Below are 23,691 nucleotides of genomic sequence, written 5' to 3'. Positions count from 1 at the left end.
TCCCCTCACATCACCCAGCAAGGTGTCCACAGGGAGAAGCTGTCTGGTAGAACACTACCCCCGGGGGGTCAGCCAGGTGTCTGCCCCCTCCTCACCACACTACATTGGCTTGGTTTTGTTTGCCACTGCCCTGCTGGTCTGCTCTCTGCACAGGAGATCCCCACCCCTATGGTAGCTACACTGGCCTGGAGTTAGCTGGGGCTGATCTGTGAGGCAGGGCAGGGCCAGGGGCGAGCCCCAGCTGGTTGGTGGGAAGCAGAACACCCCACAAAGCCCAGCAGCCTTTGGATACTGGGACCCCCAGCCAGGTTTGGGTCACACTGCAGGGAGAGCAGCTGCTGGGATGGGCTTGGAAAAAGGTCATGGTGGCTTTGGTCCTTCCTTGTCCCTCTGGATTTATCAAAAGGACTTTTCAGTGTCTGCCCAGTGCTGGAGGTGTTCAAGGCCAGGTTGGATGAAGCCTTGAAGGTCATTTACTTCCAACCCCCCTGCCATGGGGTGCTTCCCCCATGGGCCTCCCCCATGGCAGGGGCTTGGAACTAAATGATCTTCAAGGTCCCTCCCAGCCCCTTCTCTGGTTCTCTGACTCCCCTCTCCCAGCTGCTGGTGCTGCAGTGTCAAGAGGGAGCAAACTGGAAGGTTTGGAGCTGTTGTTGGAAGCTGAAGCAAATGAGGTGATGTTTCCCAAGCTCCCAGTGAAACTCCAGCCCTAGCTGAGTGCCAGGGATTGACCTCCCTGAGCTGTTCAGTTTGTGCCACTCCTCCTGTACCTTCCTGCCCCTGCTTAGAGAGCTGGAGGGGGGAGGGCAGGCTTATTTTGCACAGATCTCCTGCTGTACAGTATTTGTAACACAGAGTTGTGTGGCATCAGCTGGTTCCACAAGGATGCAGATTTCCCCCCCAGCCCTTCTGCTAGCAGGGGGAGACCACACTTGAGAAGCTCCCAGCTTTGTTAGGACAGTGTGGGAGGCAACTTCCCAGCACCCAGGAGAGTGCAGGCAGAGACAGCCCTCGAGGAGCAGCAAGGAGCAGCTGAGCAAAACAAAAGGTACCTCTGGATGTGTCTATAGTTAATTCTCTGGCAGAAGGGGAAAAAGGGGGGGGGGGGAAAGCAATTCCAGAGGCTGTAGATACTATTTGTAACATGAAATGAAGAACTTGAAGCCCAACATGGTGGCAGTTTCATGGCCTCTCAGCTGATCCCAGCCCTGACTGAAGCCCTGCCTGGGAAGAGGCCAGCTGCCAGGCTGCTGTGCTAACTGCTGACCAAGGAGCCAGTGAGATGCAGCTTAGAGTGAGATGTAAAATATTCAATTCCCCTTGGGTTGATTTTGTTTAGTTGCAGAGCAACTGTACATATTTGTATAACCTCAGAGCAGCTCTTATTTTCCATCTCCTGGATGCAGTGATTTGTAACTAGAGCATGGTGAAGAAGTTTTACTCTTGGTAACCAGCCTCGAGGTCTGGAACTACAAAACAACAAATAAAAGCTACTTTTAAAATCCCTTTGGTGCCTCCTGCTCCTCTGCAGGGCTCAGGCAGAGCTCTGGCAGAGAGCCTCTGGCACAGGCTGCCCAGGGAGGCTGTGGCTGCCTCCTGCCTGGGGGTGCTGCAGGCCAGGCTGGATGAGGCCTGGGGCAGCTGAGTGTAGCTGAGAGGTGTCCCTGGGCATGGTGGGGAGCGTGGAAGGGACCTCAGAGCTCCTCTGCTCCAGCCTGAGCCCTTCCAGGGTGGTTCTCCCAGCCAGGTGAAGCAGCCCTGGGCCCTGTGCTGGCAGAGGCAGAAGGCAGGGTCAGGTTTATTTTACAGCTCTATTGACAGTCATGTACAAAACAGGGGACACAAAATCAGGTGAAGTACAAAACTCTGCCCTGTCTGGAAGCTGAGGCTGGAATGGTTCCTTCAAGTGCTGCCTGGGCATGACCCAGTACCCTGTGCCAGGCTGGGGCTCTGCCCTGGCCCTGTGGTGGGACTGGAGTCTGCCTCCTCCCAGCAAGGCTGCTGTGCTGCTGCAGGCATCAGGACTTCTCTGACATCAGCACTGAGTCGAAGGCTGTGGATAACACTTTGCAGATGGCTTGGGCTTGCTCCTGGGGAGACACAACACCCACATCACTGAGGGGAGCCTCCAACAGCCCCAACCTCCCTTCAAGCAGGAGCTGACCTCCCTCCTTCCTCTGGCAGCTGTGCAAAAGGGGAGGGCAAGGACCGAGAGCTGCTCTGGTTCCTGTGCTCTGCTTGCCAGGTGGGAAGCTGTTTGAAATGGGCTCCTCGAGACAGGGCAGGGGGGCAGCTCCCAGCAGAGTGTGCAGAAAGTCACTGTGGGGAGGCCTTAGAGCAGCCTGCCACTACCTGCAGGAGAGCTGGCGAGGGGCTTTGGGCAAGGGCTGGGAGTGCCAGGACAAGGGACAATGGCTTTGAGCTGGGAGAGGGGAGGCTGAGACTGGAGAGCAGGAAGAAATTCCTGCCAGGGAGGCTGGGGAGAGAATGGAGCAGGCTGCCCAGGGAGGCTGTGGCTGCCTCCTGCCTGGAGGTGTTCAGGGCCAGGCTGGATGAGGCCCTGAGCAGCCTGGGCTGGGGGGAGGGGTCCCTGCCCATGGCAGGGGGCTGGAGCTGGCTGAGCGTTGAGGTCCCTTCCAACCCAGCCCCTTCTGCCCTTCTCTGTGTGCCCCCCCCACAGAGCCATTCCCTGCCGGCCTCACCCGAGGGGCCGCTGCCACATCCCCGCCCCTGCCGGCACCGAGCGCCCCCCGCGCCGGGCAGCCTCCAGCAGGGCCCCAGGCGGCCGCAGCCCCCGGGGGGGCTTCTTACCAGGCTGCTGCACTGATAGACCCAGAGGCTGCACTCCTCCGAGGCGGCGTCCGTGGTCTTGAGGGCCAGCAGGCTCCTGCCGGCGCCCAGCCCGTCGTCATAGCACACCATCAGCACGATGAGGTACAGCGCGTGGCGGTGCAGCACGGCCTGCGGGGAGCGCCTGCGCTGCAGCCCTGCACGGCCCCTGCGTGCCTGCACTCACACACTGCAGCCCTGCACGGCCCCAGTGTGCCTGCACCCACACACTGCAGCCCTGCACAGCCCCTGTGTGCCTGCACTCACACACTGCAGCCCTGCACGGCCCCTGTGTGCCTGCACTCACACACTGCAGCCCTGCACGGCCCCTGTGTGCCTGCACTCACACACTGCTGTCCCCCTGCACAGCCCCTGTGTGCCTGCACTCACACACTGCAGCCCTGCACGGCCCCAGTGTGCCTGCACCCACACACTGCAGCCCTGCACAGCCCCTGTGTGCCTGCACTCACACACTGCAGCCCTGCACAGCCCCTGTGTGCCTGCACTCACACACTGCAGCCCTGCACGGCCCCTGCGTGCCTGCACTCACACACTGCAGCCCTGCACGGCCCCTGTGTGCCTGCACTCACACACTGCAGCCCTGCACGGCCCCAGCGTGCCTGCACTCACACACTGCAGCCCTGCACAGCCCCTGTGTGCCTGCACTCACACACTGCTGTCCCCCTGCACAGCCCCTGTGTGCCTGCACTCACACACTGCAGCCCTGCACAGCCCCTGTGTGCCTGCACTCACACACTGCAGCCCTGCACGGCCCCTGCGTGCCTGCACTCACACACTGCAGCCCTGCACAGCCCCTGTGTGCCTGCACTCACACACTGCAGCCCTGCACAGCCCCTGTGTGCCTGCACTCACACACTGCTGTCCCCCTGCACAGCCCCTGTGTGCCTGCACTCACACACTGCAGCCCTGCACAGCCCCTGTGTGCCTGCACTCACACACTGCAGCCCTGCACGGCCCCTGCGTGCCTGCACTCACACACTGCAGCCCTGCACGGCCCCTGTGTGCCTGCACTCACACACTGCAGCCCTGCACGGCCCCAGTGTGCCTGCACCTCACACACTGCAGCCCTGCACAGCCCCTGTGTGCCTGCACTCACACACTGCTGTCCCCCTGCACAGCCCCTGTGTGCCTGCACTCACACACTGCAGCCCTGCACAGCCCCTGTGTGCCTGCACTCACACACTGCAGCCCTGCACAGCCCCTGTGTGCCTGCACTCACACACTGCAGCCCTGCACGGCCCCTGCGTGCCTGCACTCACACACTGCAGCCCTGCACGGCCCCTGTGTGCCTGCACTCACACACTGCAGCCCTGCACAGCCCCTGTGTGCCTGCACTCACACACTGCAGCCCTGCACAGCCCCTGTGTGCCTGCACTCACACACTGCTGTCCCCCTGCACAGCCCCTGTGTGCCTGCACTCACACACTGCTGTCCCCCTGCACAGCCCCTGTGTGCCTGCACTCACACACTGCAGCCCTGCACGGCCCCTGCGTGCCTGCACTCACACACTGCAGCCCTGCACGGCCCCTGTGTGCCTGCACTCACACACTGCAGCCCTGCACAGCCCCTGTGTGCCTGCACTCACACACTGCAGCCCTGCACGGCCCCTGTGTGCCTGCACTCACACACTGCAGCCCTGCACAGCCCCTGTGTGCCTGCACTCACACACTGCAGCCCTGCACGGCCCCTGCGTGCCTGCACTCACACACTGCAGCCCTGCACGGCCCCTGTGTGCCTGCACTCACACACTGCAGCCCTGCACAGCCCCTGTGTGCCTGCACTCACACACTGCAGCCCTGCACAGCCCCTGTGTGCCTGCACTCACACACTGCTGTCCCCCTGCACAGCCCCTGTGTGCCTGCACTCACACACTGCTGTCCCCTGCACAGCCCCTGTGTGCCTGCACTCACACACTGCAGCCCTGCACGCCCCTGTGTGCCTGCACTCACACACTGCAGCCCTGCACAGGCCCCTGTGTGCCTGCACTCACACACTGCAGCCCTGCACAGCCCCTGTGTGCCTGCACTCACACACTGCAGCCCTGCACAGCCCCTGTGTGCCTGCACTCACACACTGCAGCCCTGCACAGCCCCTGTGTGCCTGCACTCACACACTGCTAGTCCCCCTGCACAGCCCCTGTGTGCCTGCACTCACACACTGCAGCCCTGCACGGCCCCTGTGTGCCTGCACTCACACACTGCAGCCCTGCACAGCCCCTGTGTGCCTGCACTCACACACTGCAGCCCTGCACAGCCCCTGTGTGCCTGCACTCACACACTGCTGTCCCCCTGAACAGCCCCTGTGTGCCTGCACTCACACACTGCAGCCCCTGCACAGCCCCTGTGTGCCTGCACTCACACACTGCAGCCCTGCACAGCCCCTGTGTGCCTGCACTCACACACTGCAGCCCTGCACAGCCCCTGTGTGCCTGCACTCACACACTGCATGCCCCTGCACAGCCCCTGTGTGCCTGCACTCACACACTGCAGTCCCCCTGCACAGCCCCTGTGTGCCTGCACTCACACACTGCAGCCCTGCACAGCCCCTGTGTGCCTGCACTCACACACTCTGCAGCCCTGCACAGCCCCTGTGTGCCTGCACTCACACACTGCAGCCCTGCACAGCCCCTGTGTGCCTGCACTCACACACTGCTGTCCCCCTGCACAGCCCCTGTGTGCCTGCACTCACACACTGCTGTCCCCCTGCACAGCCCCTGTGTGCCTGCACTCACACACTGCATGCCCCTGCACAGCCCCTGTGTGCCTGCACTCACACACTGCTGTCCCCCTGCACAGCCCCTGTGTGCCTGCACTCACACACTGCAGCCCTGCACAGCCCCTGTGTGCCTGAACTCACACACTGCAGCCCTGCACAGCCCCTGTGTGCCTGCACTCACACACTGCAGCCCCTGCACAGGCCCCTGTGTGCCTGCACTCACACACTGCAGCCCTGCACAGCCCCTGTGTGCCTGCACTCACACACTGCTGTCCCTGCACAGCCCCTGTGTGCCTGCACTCACACACTGCAGCCCTGCACAGCCCCTGTGTGCCTGCACTCACACACTGCAGCCCTGCACAGCCCCTGTGTGCCTGCACTCACACACTGCGTCAGCCCCTGGCACAGCCCCTGTGTGCCTGCACTCACACACTGCTGTCCCCCTGCACAGCCCCTGTGTGCCTTGCACTCACACACTGCTGTCCCCCTGCACAGCCCCTGTGTGCCTGCACTCACACACTGCAGCCCTGCACAGGCCCCTGTGTGCCTGCACTCACACACTGCAGCCCTGCACAGCCCCTGTGTGCCTGCACTCACACACTGCAGCCCTGCACAGCCACTGGTGCGCACTCACACAATGCAGCCCTGCACAGCCCTGTGTGCCTGCACTCACCACACTGCACAGCCTGCACACAGCCCCTGTGTGCCTGCTCACCACACAGCAGCCCTGCACCGCACCTGTGTGCCTGCACTCACACACTGCACCCTGCCAGCCACTGGTGCCTGCACTCCACACAACTGAGACCTGCACAGCCCCTGTGTGCCTGCACTCACACACTGCAGCCCTGCACAGCACTGTGGCCTGCACTCACCCCCCACAATGCAGTCCCTGCACAAGCCCCTGTGTGCCTGACTCACACAGTGCTGTCCCCCTGCCAACAGCCCCTGTGTGCCTGCACTCACACAAATGCTGTCCCCTGCACGGCCCCTGTGTGCCTGCACTCCACACTGACAGACTCGCACAGCCCCTGTGTGCCTGCACTCAACACTGCTGTCCCCGGCACGGCCCTGTGTGCCTGCACTTCACACACTTGTCAGCCATGACGTCCCTGTGTGCCTGCACTCACCCACTGCTGTCCCCTGCACAGCCCCTGTGTGCCGCACTCACACACTGCAGGCCCTGCACAGCCCCTGTGTGCCGGCACTCACACACTCTGTCCCCCTGCACGTCCCCTGTGTGCCTGCACTTCACACACTGCAGCCCTGACACGGCCCCGTGTGGCCTGCATCAAACACACACTGCAGCCCTGCACAGCCCCTGTGTGCCTGCACTCACACACTGCAGCCCTGCACAGCCCCTGTGTGCCTGCACTCACACACTGCAGCCCTGCACAGCCCCTGTGTGCCTGCACTCACACACTGCAGCCCTGCACAGCCCCTGTGTGCCTGCACTCACACACTGCAGTCCCCCAGCACAGCCCCTGTGTGCCTGCACTCACACACTGCAGCCCTGCACAGCCCCTGTGTGCCTGCACTCACACACTGCAGCCCCTGCACAGCCCCTGTGTGCCTGCACTCACACACTGCAGCCCTGCACAGCCCCTGTGTGCCTGCACTCACACACTGCGTCCCCTGCACAGCCCCTGGTGTGCCTGCACTCACACACTGCAGCCCTGCACAGGCCCCTGTGTGCCTGCACTCACACACTGCAGCCCTGCACAGCCCCTGTGTGCCTGCACTCACACACTGCAGCCCTGCACAGCCCCTGTGTGCCTGCACTCACACACTGCAGCCCTGCACGGCCCCTGTGTGCCTGCACTCACACACTGCTGTCCCCCTGCACAGCCCTTGTGCCCCCTCCCCCCTGCACAGCCCCTGTGTGCCTGCACTCACACACCGCAGCCCTGCACAGCCCCTGTGTGCCTGCACTCACACACTGCTGTCCCCCTGCACAGCCCCTGTGTGCCTGCAACTCACACACTGCAGCCCTGCACAGCCCCTGTGTGCCTGCACTCACACCACTGCAGCCCTGCACAGCCCCTGTGTGCCTGCACTCACACACTGCAGCCCTGCACAGCCCCTGTGTGCCTGCACTCACACACTGCAGCCCTGCACAGCCCCTGTGTGCCTGCACTCACACACTGCTGTCCCCCTGCACAGCCCCTGTGTGCCTGCACTCACACACTGCAGCCCTGCACAGCCCCTGTGTGCCTGCACTCACACACTGCAGCCCTGCACAGCCCCTGTGTGCCTGCACTCACACACTGCAGCCCTGCACAGGCCCCTGTGTGCCTGCACTCAACACACTGCAGCACTGCACAGCCCCTGTGTGCCTGCACTCACACACTGCTGTCCCCCTGCACAGCCCCTGTGTGCCTGCACTCACACACTGCTGTCCCCCTGCACAGCCCCTGTGTGCCTGCACTCACACACTGCTGTCCCCCTGCACAGCCCCTGTGTGCCTGCACTCACACACTGCTGTCCCCCTGCACAGCCCCTGTGTGCCTGCCCTCACACACTGCAGCCCTGCACAGCCCCTGTGTGCCTGCACTCACACACTGCAGCCCTGCACAGCCCCTGTGTGCCTGCACTCACACACTGCAGCCCTGCACGGCCCCTGTGTGCCTGCACTCACACACTGCAGCCCTGCACAGCCCCTGTGTGCCTGCACTCACACACTGCTGTCCCCCTGCACAGCCCCTGTGTGCCTGCACTCACACACTGCTGTCCCCCTGCACAGCCCCTGTGTGCCTGCACTCACACACTGCTGTCCCCCTGCACAGCCCCTGTGTGCCTGCACTCACACACTGCAGCCCTGCACAGCCCCTGTGTGCCTGCACTCACACACTGCTGTCCCCCTGCACAGCCCCTGTGTGCCTGCACTCACACACTGCAGCCCTGCACAGCCCCTGTGTGCCTGCACTCACACACTGCAGCCCTGCACAGCCCCTGTGTGCCTGCACTCACACACTGCAGCCCTGCACAGCCCCTGTGTGCCTGCACTCACACACTGCAGCCCTGCACAGCCCCTGTGTGCCTGCACTCACACACTGCTGTCCCCCTGTACAGCCCCTGTGTGCCTGCACTCACACACTGCAGCCCTGCACAGCCCCTGTGTGCCTGCACTCACACACTGCTGCCCTGCACAGCCCCTGTGTGCCTGCACTCACACACTGCAGCCCTGCACGGCCCCTGTGTGCCTGCACTCACACACTGCAGCCCTGCACAGCCCCTGTGTGCCTGCACTCACACACTGCAGCCCTGCACAGCCCCTGTGTGCCTGCACTCACACACTGCAGCCCTGCACAGCCCCTGTGTGCCTGCACTCACACACTGCAGCCCTGCACAGCCCCTGTGTGCCTGCACGCACACACTGCAGCCCGGCACAGCCCCTGTGTGCCTGCACTCACACACTGCTGTCCCCCTGCACAGCCCCTGTGTGCCTGCACTCACACACTGCAGCCCTGCACAGCCCCTGTGTGCCTGCACTCACGCACTGCAGCCCTGCACAGCCCCTGTGTGCCTGCACTCACACACTGCAGCCCTGCACAGCCCCTGTGTGCCTGCACTCACACACTGCAGCCCTGCACAGCCCCTGTGTGCCTGCACTCACACACTGCAGCCCTGCACAGCCCCTGTGTGCCTGCACTCACACACTGCAGCCCTGCACAGCCCCTGTGTGCCTGCACTCACACACTGCAGCCCTGCACAGCCCCTGTGTGCCTGCACTCACACACTGCAGCCCTGCACAGCCCCTGTGTGCCTGCACTCACACACTGCAGCCCTGCACAGCCCCTGTGTGCCTGCACTCACACACTGCAGCCCTGCACAGCCCCTGTGTGCCTGCACTCACACACTGCCTGTCCCCTGCACAGGCCCCCTGTGTGCCTGCACTCACACACTGCTGTCCCCTGCACGGCCCCTGTGTGCCTGCACTCACCACCTGCAGCCCCTGCACAGCCCCTGTGTGCCTGCACTCACACACTGCATGCCCCTGCACCGGCCCCTGTGTGCCTGCACTCACACACTGCTAGGCCCTGCACAGCCCCTGTGTGCCTGCACTTCACACACTGCTGTCCCCCTGCACAGCCCCTGTGTGCCTGCACTCACACACTGCAGCCCTGCACAGCCCCTGTGGCCTGCACTCACACACTGCAGCCCTGCACGGCCCCTGTGTGCCTGCACTCACACACTGCAGCCCTGCACGGCCCTGTGTGCCTGCACTCACACACTTGCAGCCCTGCACAGCCCCTGTGTGCCTGCACTCACACACTGCAGCCCCTGCACAGCCCCCTGTGTGCCTGCACTCACAACACTGACTAGTCCCCCTGCACAGCCCCTGTGTGCCTGCACTCACACACTGCAGCCCTGCACAGCCCCTGTGTGCCTGCACTCACACACTGCAGCCCTGCACAGCCCCTGTGTGCCTGCACTCACACACTGCAGCCCTGCACAGCCCCTGTGTGCCTGCACTCACACACTGCTGTCCCCCTGCACAGCCCCTGTGTGCCTGCACTCACACACTGCAGCCCTGCACGGCCCCTGTGTGCCTGCACTCACACACTGCTGTCCCCCTGCACAGCCCCTGTGTGCCTGCACTCACACACTGCAGCCCTGCACAGCCCCTGTGTGCCTGCACTCACACACTGCAGCCCTGCACAGCCCCTGTGTGCCTGCACTCACACACTGCAGCCCTGCACAGCCCCTGTGTGCCTGCACTCACACACTGCAGCCCTGCACAGCCCCTGTGTGCCTGCACTCACACACTGCTGTCCCCCTGCACAGCCCCTGTGTGCCTGCACTCACACACTGCAGCCCTGCACAGCCCCTGTGTGCCTGCACTCACACACTGCAGCCCTGCACAGCCCCTGTGTGCCTGCACTCACACACTGCTGTCCCCCTGCACAGCCCCTGTGTGCCTGCACTCACACACTGCAGCCCTGCACAGCCCCTGTGTGCCTGCACTCACACACTGCAGCCCTGCACAGCCCCTGTGTGCCTGCACTCACACACTGCAGCCCTGCACAGCCCCTGTGTGCCTGCACTCACACACTGCTGTCCCCCTGCACAGCCCCTGTGTGCCTGCACTCACACACTGCTGTCCCCCTGCACAGCCCCTGTGTGCCTGCACTCACACACTGCAGCCCTGCACAGCCCCTGTGTGCCTGCACTCACACACTGCTGTCCCCCTGCACAGCCCCTGTGTGCCTGCACTCACACACTGCAGCCCTGCACAGCCCCTGTGTGCCTGCACTCACACACTGCAGCCCTGCACAGCCCCTGTGTGCCTGCACTCACACACTGCTGTCCCCCTGCACAGCCCCTGTGTGCCTGCACTCACACACTGCAGCCCTGCACAGCCCCTGTGTGCCTGCACTCACACACTGCAGCCCTGCACAGCCCCTGTGTGCCTGCACTCACACACTGCAGCCCTGCACAGCCCCTGTGTGCCTGCACTCACACACTGCAGCCCTGCACAGCCCCTGTGTGCCTGCACTCACACACTGCTGTCCCCCTGCACAGCCCCTGTGTGCCTGCACTCACACACTGCAGCCCTGCACAGCCCCTGTGTGCCTGCACTCACACACTGCAGCCCTGCACAGCCCCTGTGTGCCTGCACTCACACACTGCAGCCCTGCACAGCCCCTGTGTGCCTGCACTCACACACTGCAGCCCTGCACAGCCCCTGTGTGCCTGCACTCACACACTGCTGTCCCCCTGCACCGCCCCTGTGTGCCTGCACTCACACACTGCTGTCCCCCTGCACAGCCCCTGTGTGCCTGCACTCACACACTGCTGTCCCCCTGCACAGCCCCTGTGTGCCTGCACTCACACACTGCAGCCCTGCACGGCCCCTGTGTGCCTGCACTCACACACTGCAGCCCTGCACAGCCCCTGTGTGCCTGCACTCACACACTGCAGCCCTGCACAGCCCCTGTGTGCCTGCACTCACACACTGCAGCCCTGCACGGCCCCTGTGTGCCTGCACTCACACACTGCAGCCCTGCACAGCCCCTGTGTGCCTGCACTCACACACTGCAGCCCTGCACAGCCCCTGTGTGCCTGCACTCACACACTGCAGCCCTGCACAGCCCCTGTGTGCCTGCACTCACACACTGCGGTCCCCCTGCACAGCCCCTGTGTGCCTGCACTCACACACTGCTGTCCCCCTGCACAGCCCCTGTGTGCCTGCACTCACACACTGCAGCCCTGCACAGCCCCTGGTGTGCCTGCACTCACACACTGCAGCCCTGCCACAGCCCCTGTGTGCCTGCACTCACACACTGCAGCCCTGCACAGCCCCTGTGTGCCTGCACTCACACACTGCAGCCCATTCACAGGCCCCTGTGTGCCTGCACTCACACACTGCAGCCCTGCACAGCCCCTGTGTGCCTGCACTCACACACTGCAGCCCTGCACAGCCCCTGTGTGCCTGCACTCACACCACTGCAGCCCTGCACAGCCCCTGTGTGCCTGCACTCACACACTGCAGCCCTGCACAGCCCCTGTGTGCCTGCACTCACACACTGCAGCCCTGCACAGCCCCTGTGTGCCTGCACTCACACACTGCAGCCCCTGCACAGCCCCTGTGTGCCTGCACTCACACACTGCTAGTCCCCCTGCACAGCCCCCTGTGTGCCTGCACTCACACACTGCATGTCCCCCTGCACAGCCCCTGTGTGCCTGCACTCACACACTGCAGCCCTGCACAGCCCCTGTGTGCCTGCACTCACACACTGCAGCCCTGCACCTGCCCCTGTGTGCCTGCACTCACACACTGCTGTCCCCCTGCACAGCCCCTGTGTGCCTGCACTCACACACTGCAGCCCTGCACAGCCCCTGTGTGCCTGCACTCACACACTGCTGTCCCCCTGCACAGCCCCTGCGTGCCTGCACTCACACACTGCAGCCCTGCACAGCCCCTGTGTGCCTGCACTCACACACTGCAGCCCTGCACAGCCCCTGTGTGCCTGCACTCACACACTGCTGTCCCCCTGCACAGCCCCAGTGTGCCTGCACTCACACACTGCAGCCCTGCACAGCCCCTGTGTGCCTGCACTCACACACTGCTGTCCCCCTGCACAGCCCCTGTGTGCCTGCACTCACACACTGCTGTCCCCCTGCACAGCCCCTGTGTGCCTGCACTCACACACTGCTGTCCCCCTGCACGGCCCCTGTGTGCCTGCACTCACACACTGCAGCCCTGCACAGCCCCTGTGTGCCTGCACTCACACACTGCAGCCCTGCACGGCCCCTGTGTGCCTGCACTCACACACTGCAGCCCTGCACAGCCCCTGTGTGCCTGCACTCACACACTGCTGTCCCCCTGCACAGCCCCTGTGTGCCTGCACTCACACACTGCAGCCCTGCACAGCCCCTGTGTGCCTGCACTCCACACTGCAGCCCTGCACAGCCCCTGTGTGCCTGCACTCACACACTGCAAGCGGCCCTGCACAGCCCCTGTGTGCCTGCACTCACACACTGCAGCCCTGCACAGCCCCTGTGTGCCTGCACTCACACACTGCAGCCCTGCACAGCCCCTGTGTGCCTGCACTCACCACACTGCAGCCCCTGCACAGCCCCTGTGTGCCTGCACTCACACACTGCAGCCCTGCACAGCCCCTGTGTGCCTGCACTCACACACTGCTGCCCCTGGCACAGCCCCTGTGTGCCTGCACTCACACACTGCTGTCCCCCTGCACAGCCCCTGTGTGCCTGCACTCACACACTGCAGCCCTGCACAGCCCCTGTGTGCACTGCACTCACACACTGCAGCCCTGCACAGCCCCTGTGTGCCTGCACTCACACACTGCAGCCCTGCACATCCCCTGTGTGCCTGCACTCACACACTGCTGCCCCTGCACAGCCCCTGTGTGCCTGCACTCACACACTGCTGTCCCCCTGCACAGCCCCTGTGTGCCTGCACTCACACACTTGCAGCCCTGCACAGCCCCTGTGTGCCTGCACTCACACACTGCAGCCCCTGCACAGCCCCTGTGTGCCTGCACTCACACACTGCAGCCCTGACAGCCCCTGTGTGCCTGCACTCACACACTGCTGTCCCCCTGCACAGCCCCTGTGTGCCTGCACTCACACACTGCAGCCCTGCACAGCCCCTGTGTGCCTGCCTACTCACACACTGCAGCCCTGCACATGCCCCTGTGTGCCTGCACTCACACACTGCAGCCCTGCACAGCCCCTGTGTGCCTGCACTCACACACTGCAGCCCTGCACAGCCCCTGTGTGCCTGCACTCACACACTGCTGTCCCCCTGCACAGCCCCTGTGTGCCTGCACTCACACACTGCAAGCCCTGCACAGCCCCTGTGTGCCTGCACTCACACACTGCAGCCCTGCACAGGCCCCTGTGTGCCTGCACTCACACACTGCAGCCCTGCACGGCCCCTGTGTGCCTGCACTCACACACTGCAGCCCTGCACAGCCCCTGTGTGCCTGCACTCACACACTGCAGCCCTGCACAGCCCCTGTGTGCCTGCACTCACACACTGCAGCCCTGCACGGCCCCTGTGTGCCTGCACTCACACACTGCAGCCCTGCACGGCCCCTGTGTGCCTGCACTCACACACTGCAGCCCTGCACAGCCCCTGTGTGCCTGCACTCACACACTGCTGTCCCCCTGCACAGCCCCTGTGTGCCTGCACTCACACACTGCAGCCCTGCACAGCCCCTGTGTGCCTGCACTCACACACTGCTGTCCCCCTGCACCGCCCCTGTGTGCCTGCACTCACACACTGCAGCCCTGCACAGCCCCTGTGTGCCTGCACTCACACACTGCTGTCCCCCTGCACAGCCCCTGTGTGCCTGCACTCACACACTGCAGCCCTGCACGGCCCCTGTGTGCCTGCACTCACACACTGCAGCCCTGCACAGCCCCTGTGTGCCTGCACTCACACACTGCAGCCCTGCACAGCCCCTGTGTGCCTGCACTCACACACTGCTGTCCCCCTGCACGGCCCCTGTGTGCCTGCACTCACACACTGCAGCCCTGCACAGCCCCTGTGTGCCTGCACTCACACACTGCTGTCCCCCTGCACGGCCCCTGTGTGCCTGCACTCACACACTGCAGCCCTGCACAGCCCCTGTGTGCCTGCACTCACACACTGCAGCCCTGCACGGCCCCTGTGTGCCTGCACTCACACACTGCAGCCCTGCACAGCCCCTGTGTGCCTGCACTCACACACTGCAGCCCTGCACGGCCCCTGTGTGCCTGCACTCACACACTGCAGCCCTGCACAGCCCCTGTGTGCCTGCACTCACACACTGCTGTCCCCCTGCACAGCCCCTGTGTGCCTGCACTCACACACTGCAGCCCTGCACAGCCCCTGTGTGCCTGCACTCACACACTGCAGCCCTGCACGGCCCCTGTGTGCCTGCACTCACACACTGCAGCCCTGCACAGCCCCTGTGTGCCTGCACTCACACACTGCAGCCCTGCACGGCCCCTGTGTGCCTGCACTCACACACTGCAGCCCTGCACAGCCCCTGTGTGCCTGCACTCACACACTGCAGCCCTGCACAGCCCCTGTGTGCCTGCACTCACACACTGCAGCCCTGCACAGCCCCTGTGTGCCTGCACTCACACACTGCAGCCCTGCACAGCCCCTGTGTGCCTGCACTCACACACTGCTGTCCCCCTGCACAGCCCCTGTGTGCCTGCACTCACACACTGCTGTCCCCCTGCACAGCCCCTGTGTGCCTGCACTCACACACTGCTATCCCCCTGCACAGCCCCTGTGTGCCTGCACTCACACACTGCAGCCCTGCACGGCCCCTGTGTGCCTGCACTCACACACTGCTGTCCCCCTGCACAGCCCCTGTGTGCCTGCACTCACACACTGCAGCCCTGCACAGCCCCTGTGTGCCTGCACTCACACACTGGCTGTCCCCCTGCACAGCCCCTGTGTGCCTGCACTCACACACTGCTGTCCCCCTGCACAGCCCCTGTGTGCCTGCACTCACACACTGCAGCCCTGCACAGCCCCTGTGTGCCTGCACTCACACACTGCAGCCCTGCACAGCCCCTGTGTGCCTGCACTCACACACTGCAGCCCTGCACAGCCCCTGTGTGCCTGCACTCACACACTGCAGCCCTGCCACAGCCCCTGTGTGCCTGCACTCACACACTGCAGCCCTGCACAGCCCCTGTGTGCCTGCCACTCACACACTGCTGTCCCCCTGCACAGCCCCTGTGTGCCTGCACTCACACACTGCAGCCCTGCACAGCCCCTGTGTGCCTGCACTCACACACTTCTGTCCCCCTGCACAGCCCCTGTGTGCCTGCACTCACACACTGCTGTCCCCCTGCACAGCCCCTGTGTGCCTGCACTCACACACCTGCAGCCCCTGCACAGCCCCTGTGTGCCTGCACTCACACACTGCAGCCCTGCACAGCCCCTGTGTGCCTGCACTCACACACTGCTGTCCCCCTGCACAGCCCCTGTGTGCCTGCACTCACACACTGCAGCCCTGCACAGCCCCTGTGTGCCTGCACTCACACACTGCAGCCCTGCACAGCCCCTGTGTGCCTGCACTCACACACTGCAGCCCTGCACAGCCCTGTGTGCCTGCACTCACACACTGCTGTCCCCCTTGCACAAGCCCCTGTGTGCCTGCACTCACACACTGCAGCCCTGCACGGCCCCTGTGTGCCTGCACTCACACCACTGCTATCCCCCCTGCACAGCCCCTGGTGCCTGCACTCACACACTGCAGGCCCTGCACAGCCCCTGTGTGCCTGCACTCACACACTGCTGTCCCCTGCACAGCCCCTGTGTGCCTGCCACTCACACACTGCTGTCCCCCTGCACAGCCCCAGTGTGCCTGCACTCACACACTGCTGTCCCCCTGCACAGCCCCTGTGTGCCTGCACTCACACACTGCAGCCCTGCACAGCCCCTGTGTGCCTGCACTCACACACTGCTGTCCCCCTGCACAGCCCCTGTGTGCCTGCACTCACACACTGCAGCCCTGCACAGCCCCTGTGTGCCTGCACTCACACACTGCAGCCCTGCACCGCCCCTGTGTGCCTGCACTCACACACTGCAGCCCTGCACAGCCCCTGTGTGCCTGCACTCACACACTGCAGCCCTGCACAGCCCCTGTGTGCCTGCACTCACACACTGCAGCCCTGCACGGCCCCTGTGTGCCTGCACTCACACACTGCAGCCCTGCACAGCCCCTGTGTGCCTGCACTCACACACTGCTGTCCCCCTGCACGGCCCCTGTGTGCCTGCACTCACACACTGCTGTCCCCCTGCACAGCCCCTGTGTGCCTGCACTCACACACTGCTGTCCCCCTGCACAGCCCCTGTGTGCCTGCACTCACACACTGCAGCCCTGCACGGCCCCTGTGTGCCTGCACTCACACACTGCTGTCCCCCTGCACAGCCCCTGTGTGCCTGCACTCACACACTGCAGCCCTGCACAGCCCCTGTGTGCCTGCACTCACACACTGCAGCCCTGCACAGCCCCTGTGTGCCTGCACTCACACACTGCAGCCCTGCACAGCCCCTGTGTGCCTGCACTCACACACTGCAGCCCTGCACAGCCCCTGTGTGCCTGCACTCACACACTGCAGCCCTGCACAGCCCCTGTGTGCCTGCACTCACACACTGCAGCCCTGCACAGCCCCTGTGTGCCTGCACTCACACACTGCTGTCCCCCTGCACAGCCCCTGTGTGCCTGCACTCACACACTGCTGTCCCCCTGCACAGCCCCTGTGTGCCTGCACTCACACACTGCTGTCCCCCTGCACAGCCCCTGTGTGCCTGCACTCACACACTGCAGCCCTGCACAGCCCCTGTGTGCCTGCACTCACACACTGCAGCCCTGCACGGCCCCTGTGTGCCTGCACTCACACACTGCAGCCCTGCACAGCCCCTGTGTGCCTGCACTCACACACTGCTGTCCCCCTGCACAGCCCCTGTGTGCCTGCACTCACACACTGCAGCCCTGCACAGCCCCTGTGTGCCTGCACTCACACACTGCAGCCCTGCACAGCCCCTGTGTGCCTGCACTCACACACTGCAGCCCTGCACAGCCCCTGTGTGCCTGCACTCACACACTGCTGTCCCCCTGCACAGCCCCTGTGTGCCTGCACTCACACACTGCTGTCCCCCTGCACAGCCCCTGTGTGCCTGCACTCACACACTGCTGTCCCCCTGCACAGCCCCTGTGTGCCTGCACTCACACACTGCAGCCCTGCACAGCCCCTGTGTGCCTGCACTCACACACTGCAGCCCTGCACAGCCCCTGTGTGCCTGCACTCACACACTGCAGCCCTGCACAGCCCCTGGGTGCCTGCACTCACACACTGCTGTCCCCCTGCACAGCCCCTGTGTGCCTGCACTCACACACTGCTGTCCCCCTGCACAGCCCCTGTGTGCCTGCACTCACACACTGCAGCCCTGCACGGCCCCTGTGTGCCTGCACTCACACACTGCAGCCCTGCACAGCCCCTGTGTGCCTGCACTCACACACTGCTGTCCCCCTGCACAGCCCCTGAGTGCCTGCACTCACACACTGCAGCCCTGCACAGCCCCTGTGTGCCTGCACTCACACACTGCAGCCCTGCACAGCCCCTGTGTGCCTGCACTCACACACTGCAGCCCTGCACGGCCCCTGTGTGCCTGCACTCACACACTGCAGCCCTGCACAGCCCCTGTGTGCCTGCACTCACACACTGCAGCCCTGCACAGCCCCTGTGTGCCTGCACTCACACACTGCAGCCCTGCACAGCCCCTGTGTGCCTGCACGCACACACTGCAGCCCTGCACAGCCCCTGTGTGCCTGCACTCACACACTGCAGCCCTGCACGGCCCCTGTGTGCCTGCACTCACACACTGCAGCCCTGCACAGCCCCTGTGTGCCTGCACTCACACACTGCAGCCCTGCACAGCCCCTGTGTGCCTGCACTCACACACTGCAGCCCTGCACAGCCCCTGTGTGCCTGCACTCACACACTGCTGTCCCCCTGCACAGCCCCTGTGTGCCTGCACTCACACACTGCAGCCCTGCACAGCCCCTGTGTGCCTGCACTCACACACTGCAGCCCTGCACAGCCCCTGTGTGCCTGCACTCACACACTGCAGCCCTGCACAGCCCCTGTGTGCCTGCACTCACACACTGCAGCCCTGCACAGCCCCTGTGTGCCTGCACTCACACACTGCAGCCCTGCACAGCCCCTGTGTGCCTGCACTCACACACTGCAGCCCTGTACAGCCCCTGTGTGCCTGCACTCACACACTGCTGTCCCCCTGCACAGCCCCTGTGTGCCTGCACTCACACACTGCTGTCCCCCTGCACAGCCCCTGTGTGCCTGCACTCACACACTGCTGTCCCCCTGCACAGCCCCTGTGTGCCTGCACTCACACACTGCAGCCCTGCACAGCCCCTGTGTGCCTGCACTCACACACTGCTGTCCCCCTGCACAGCCCCTGTGTGCCTGCACTCACACACTGCAGCCCTGCACAGCCCCTGTGTGCCTGCACTCACACACTGCTGTCCCCCTGCACAGCCCCTGTGGGCCTGCACTCACACACTGCAGCCCTGCACAGCCCCTGTGTGCCTGCACTCACACACTGCAGCCCTGCACAGCCCCTGTGTGCCTGCACTCACACACTGCAGCCCTGCACAGCCCCTGTGTGCCTGCACTCACACACTGCAGCCCTGCACAGCCCCTGTGTGCCTGCACTCACACACTGCTGTCCCCCTGCACCCCTGCACCCACACACTGCTGTCCTCTTGCAACCCTGCACCCACACACTGCTGTCCCCCTGCACCCCTGCACCCACACACTGCTGTCCCCCTGCACCCACACACTGCTGTCCTCTTGCAACCCTGCACCCACACACTGCTGTCCCCCTGCACCCCTGCACCCACACACTGCTGTCCTCTTGCAACCCTGCACCCACACACTGCTGTCCCCCTGCACCCCTGCACCCACACACTGCTGTCCCCCTGCACCCACACACTGCTGTCCTCTTGCAACCCTGCACCCACACACTGCTGTCCCCCTGCACCCACACACTGCTGTCCCCCTGCACTCACACACTGCTGTCCCCCTGCACCCACACACTGCTGTCCCCCTGCACCCACACACTGCTGTCCCCCTGCACTCACACACTGCTGTCCCCCTGCATGTGGTGGTGCAGCATGGGCTGCAGCAGGGACCACACAGCACTGCACAGCTGCCCCCAGCACCCCTGGGGTGCTCCTGCAGGCCACCTCAGCTTTGTTCCCAGCCTTGGTGCCGTCAGGATGGGAAGCAGAGGGCAGCTGCGTCCTGTCTGCTGCTCTGCCTCAGCAGCAGGGAACTGCAGAGCCCTGCCCTGAGGCAGTGCTGCTGGGAGACCTTTGCTGATGGTTTGGCTGCCTTGAGGCCCAGGGCAGCCTGGGCTGGTGGGAGAGTCCCTGCCCAGGGCAGGGGCTTGGAACTGGATCCAACCCAAGCCCTTCTGTGCCGTCAGAGGTGAGCTCCTCCAGCTCCCAGCCCTCCCCAGCCCCTCTGCTGGCAGCACTTACATACTGGTCAGAGGTGGAGACTTTGATGCCATATTTGGACACCCCCATGATGAACTCCTCTTCACCTGGAACAAAAGGTAACTTGCCATCTTGCTTTGGAGGGAAACAAACAAGAGCCTTTAGTGCAGCCAGCAGAACACCAGGGACCAAGATACACAGCAGACAATGTTTGTGTGCCCCCCAGCCCAGGGGGCAGCAGCAGCACCAGCCCTGCTCCCCCCCTGCGCTGCCCCACCTCCCCCCAGGTGCTCAGACTGGAGCTGGGGAAGCATTTCCCCACCAGGAGGGTGGTCAAACACTCAACCCAAGCACTGCAAGCAGGCTTCCTGCAGAGCTGGCTGCTGCCCCAGGCCTGGCAGTGCTTCAGAGGCCACTCACAGAATCCTACAATGGGCTGGGTTAGAAGAGACCTCAAAGATCCTCCAGCTCCAGCCCCCTGCCATGGGCAGGGACCCCTCCCCCCAGCCCAGGCTGCTCAGGGCCTCATCCAGCCTGGCCCTGAACACCTCCAGGCAGGAGGCAGCCACAGCCTCCCTGGGCAGCCTGTGCCAGAGTCTCCCCAGCCTCCCTGCCAGCATTTTCTTCCCCATCTCCAGTCTCAATCTCCCTTCTCCCAGCTCCAAGCCATTGTCCCTCATCCTGTCACCCCCCAGCCCCTGTTCACAAGTCCCTCCCCAGCTCTCCTGGAGCCCTGCAGGTCCTGGAAGCTGCTCTGAGGTCTCCCTGGAGCCTTCCCTTCTGCAGGCTGCACAGCCCCAGCTCTCCCAGCCTGTGCCCCCAGGGGAGGGTCTCAGCCCTCTGCTCCTCTTGGTGGCCTCTCTGGGTGCAGCTCCTCCAGCAGGATGGAACTGTGGCTGACAGCCTTTGAGCTTCCTGTCTCAGTGCTATCTGGAGTCAGCTACAGAGCCTGGAACTTGCCCAGCCAGCTCTCAGGTCACCTGGCAAAGTGAAAGAAACAGCCCAGCTTCAGCTGTGGTGCTGGTGCCCCCTGTCCCCCCTACCTGTGCCACATCTATGTAGTTGATCAAGTCCAGAGGCCCTTCAAGGCTTTTGCTCTCACTGTGCTTCAGTTTCTCAATGGCACCAACATATTTCACCCTGAACTCTGCACAGGTGTCAGAGTTGCTGTTGCTTTGTCCTGCAACAAAAGCAAACCAGGGACCTCTGCTTAACCCCAGAGTGTGCTCACCCTGGCACTGCACCACCCCAGAGTGTGCTCATTCCCCTCTCATGAACAGCCCTGTGCTGGGTTCCTTGGGAAAGGCAGCATTGCCCTGTCAATCCAGGAGGCAGACCTGCTGCTCCCACACCCAGTTTGGAAGGAACAAGCTGGCACCAGAAGAGCTGGAGAAGCTGCTGCTGCCTGTGGTCAGTGAGGGGTCTGATGTGCTGGGAGCTGGTGGGCAGTCAGCTTCCATGGTTCCAGAGCAAAGGGAACCTTGTGAGGGCAGCAGTCACTGCCAGAGTGACAGCAGGGTTACAGGACACAAATCACACCAGGGGCTGGGGTGGAAAAGACTTTGAAGGTCATGGAGTCCAACCCTGCTCCAGCTCTGCCAGGGCTGGGGCTAAGCCATGGCCCTCAGCACCACAGCTCTGCCTCCCTGTAACACCTCCAGGGAAGGGCATTCAGCCACCTCCCTGGGCAGCCTGTGCCAGGCTTGGAGAGCCCTGAACAGGCTGCCCAGGGAGGCTGTGGCTGCCCCCTCCCTGGAGGTGCTGCAGGCCAGGCTGGATGAGGCCCTGAGCAGCCTGGGCTGGGGGGAGGGGTCCCTGCCCATGGCAGGGGGCTGGAGCTGGGTGAGCTCTGAGTCTCTTCCAAGCCAACCCATCCTGTGCTCCTGTGACCCCTGTGCTGTGTATCAGGTTGGTAACACAACCAAGTTTCCCTTGCTCAGACACTTTGCTTGGAAACCACTTTGAAGCCCAGGTGAGGCAACAATGCCACCTGAGCAGCCCAGAGCTCTGCCTGCATGGCTGAGCACAGCCCTGCAGATTCCCTCCCCCTCAGCAGGCAAATGTTAACCTTTCCCATCTCCTGCTGCTTCAGACAAACATCCACAGAGTTAACCCTGCCCACAGCAGCTGCCCCCTGGGACATGGCCAAGTGCCCATGGAGGTGTTGGACTTGGTGGTCTTGGAGGTGTTTTCCAGCCTCAGTGGTTCTCTGCTAGAACTCTGAGGCCATACCTGAGCTCTTGGTGGAGTCTGTGTCTAGACTGGCCACAGTACTGGACCTGGAAAGTCCTCCAAGGCTGGAATCTACAGACTGAGCAACAAAAAGCAGCAGTTACCATCAGAAAGTCACTGAGAGCAGAAGAACAAATCACCTGGAGCTGCCCTGCCTCACCTCTTCAGAAACCACAAACCAAGCGTTCAAAGTCCTGGCTGCTGCAGGGAGAGCACCCCCACCACCTCCTCCCTCTGCCTCAGCGGAGGTCAGGCTGCTCCAGGGTCAGCAGGGACCCCCAGGAGCCCAGAGGTGCTCTGAGCAAGAGCAGCAGCAGAATGCTCTCTGCCAAAGCCCAGGGCTTCCCCAGAGCAGACCCCAGGCTGAGCTCACCTTGCTCTTGGTGCTGATCTCACTGCTCTGGGAGCTGCTGCTGCTGTGCCGCTTCTTGCCTTTCCTAAACATCTTCTCATCATTGGCTCCTGGAAGACCTTCCAGGGAGGAACAGCACAGAGCACAGCTGTGCTGCCAGCCAGGGAGGGAGGCCTGCGTGCAGGGGGCAAAACAAAGGACACTTGTTAAGGACTCTGAGAAGAGAAGCAGCTGCACAAAGCATCCAGTCCTGCCTCGGTCTGTGGGTTCTGAGGAGGGCTGAGGCACAGAGAACCACAGAACCCCTGCGTGGGGGGCGCTGGAAGGGGCCTCTGGAGCTCATCCAGTCCAGCCCCTGCCAGGGCAGGGCACCCAGGACACAGCCAGGTGGGGCTGGAATGCCTCCAGAGATGGAGACCCCGCAGTGCCTCTGGGCAGCCTGCTGCAGGGCCTCGTCACCCCCAGAGGAAATTTTCTCCTCATCTGTAGGTGGCATCTCCTGTGTTCCAGTTTGCAGCCCCTGGCACTGGGCACCGCTGGGAAGGACCTGGGTGCATCCTCCCTGCGCTCTCCCTGCAGCGGTGCTCCGGACGATGCCCTCGGGCTGTGCCTCCCCAGCCCAAGGAGCTGCAGAGCGATCTGCCCAGAGAGGCTGCCCGGGGTGGCACCAAGCCCCTTCCTTGCCCTCCCTCCTTCCTCCCCTTCCCTCCTTCCTCTTCCCAGCTGCTTCGCCGCCTGCCCCTGACCACTTCAGAGATCTCTTCCAGCCCTAATGATTCTGATTCCCCCTCCAGCCCCACCCCACAACCAGGCGCGGCCGGCGGAGCCGGAGCCGGAGCCAGGCGCGGCCGGCGGAGCCGGAGCCGGAGCCAGGCGCGGCCGGCGGAGCCAGAGCCGGAGCCAGGCACGGCCGGCAGAGCCAGAGCCAGGCGCGGCCGGCGGAGCCGGAGCCAGGCGCGGCCGGCGGAGCCGGAGCCAGGCGCGGCCGGCGGAGCCGGAGCCAGGCGCGGCCGGCGGAGCCGGAGCCAGGCGCGGCCGGCG

General features: G+C 64.0%; 1 protein-coding gene across 2 annotated transcripts; it reads right to left on the bottom strand.

The window, feature by feature from the left end:
• Positions 1-1,802: 1,802 nt before the first annotated feature.
• Positions 1,803-22,837, bottom strand: ITGB1BP1 (integrin subunit beta 1 binding protein 1). 2 transcript variants are annotated; one of them, XM_054178799.1, is made up of 6 exons: positions 22,672-22,837; positions 22,299-22,377; positions 21,110-21,246; positions 20,109-20,201; positions 2,812-2,961; positions 1,804-2,090 (listed from the first exon to the last, which is right to left on the bottom strand). In XM_054178799.1, exons 1-6 carry the CDS (start codon positions 22,741-22,743, stop codon positions 2,019-2,021), a joined length of 603 nt encoding a protein of 200 aa, XP_054034774.1. In that variant the 5' UTR covers positions 22,744-22,837; the 3' UTR covers positions 1,804-2,018. The 2 variants fall into 2 exon arrangements, with proteins under 2 accessions (XP_009907527.1, XP_054034774.1); XM_009909225.2 differs by lacking the exon at positions 2,812-2,961 and having other exon boundaries at positions 1,803-2,090.
• Positions 22,838-23,691: the final 854 nt, after the last annotated feature.

This window comes from Dryobates pubescens, chromosome 3, assembly GCF_014839835.1.
Source record: "Dryobates pubescens isolate bDryPub1 chromosome 3, bDryPub1.pri, whole genome shotgun sequence".
In the NCBI taxonomy this organism is placed as follows: domain Eukaryota; kingdom Metazoa; phylum Chordata; class Aves; order Piciformes; family Picidae; genus Dryobates; species Dryobates pubescens.
This window is presented reverse-complemented; position numbering and strand designations above follow the sequence as displayed.

Excerpts from the sequence above, each read along its gene's own strand:
- ITGB1BP1 (XM_054178799.1), bottom strand. The coding sequence starts at position 22,743 with ATGTTTAGGAAAGGCAAGAAGCGGCACAGCAGCAGCAGCTCCCAGAGC. Across the intron at positions 21,247-22,298 it reads AGACTCCACCAAGAGCTCAG|GACAAAGCAACAGCAACTCT; the intron begins GTATGGCCTCAG and ends CTTTTGTTGCAG. Across the intron at positions 2,962-20,108 it reads TCTCCACCTCTGACCAGTAT|GCCGTGCTGCACCGCCACGC; the intron begins GTAAGTGCTGCC and ends CGCTCCCCGCAG.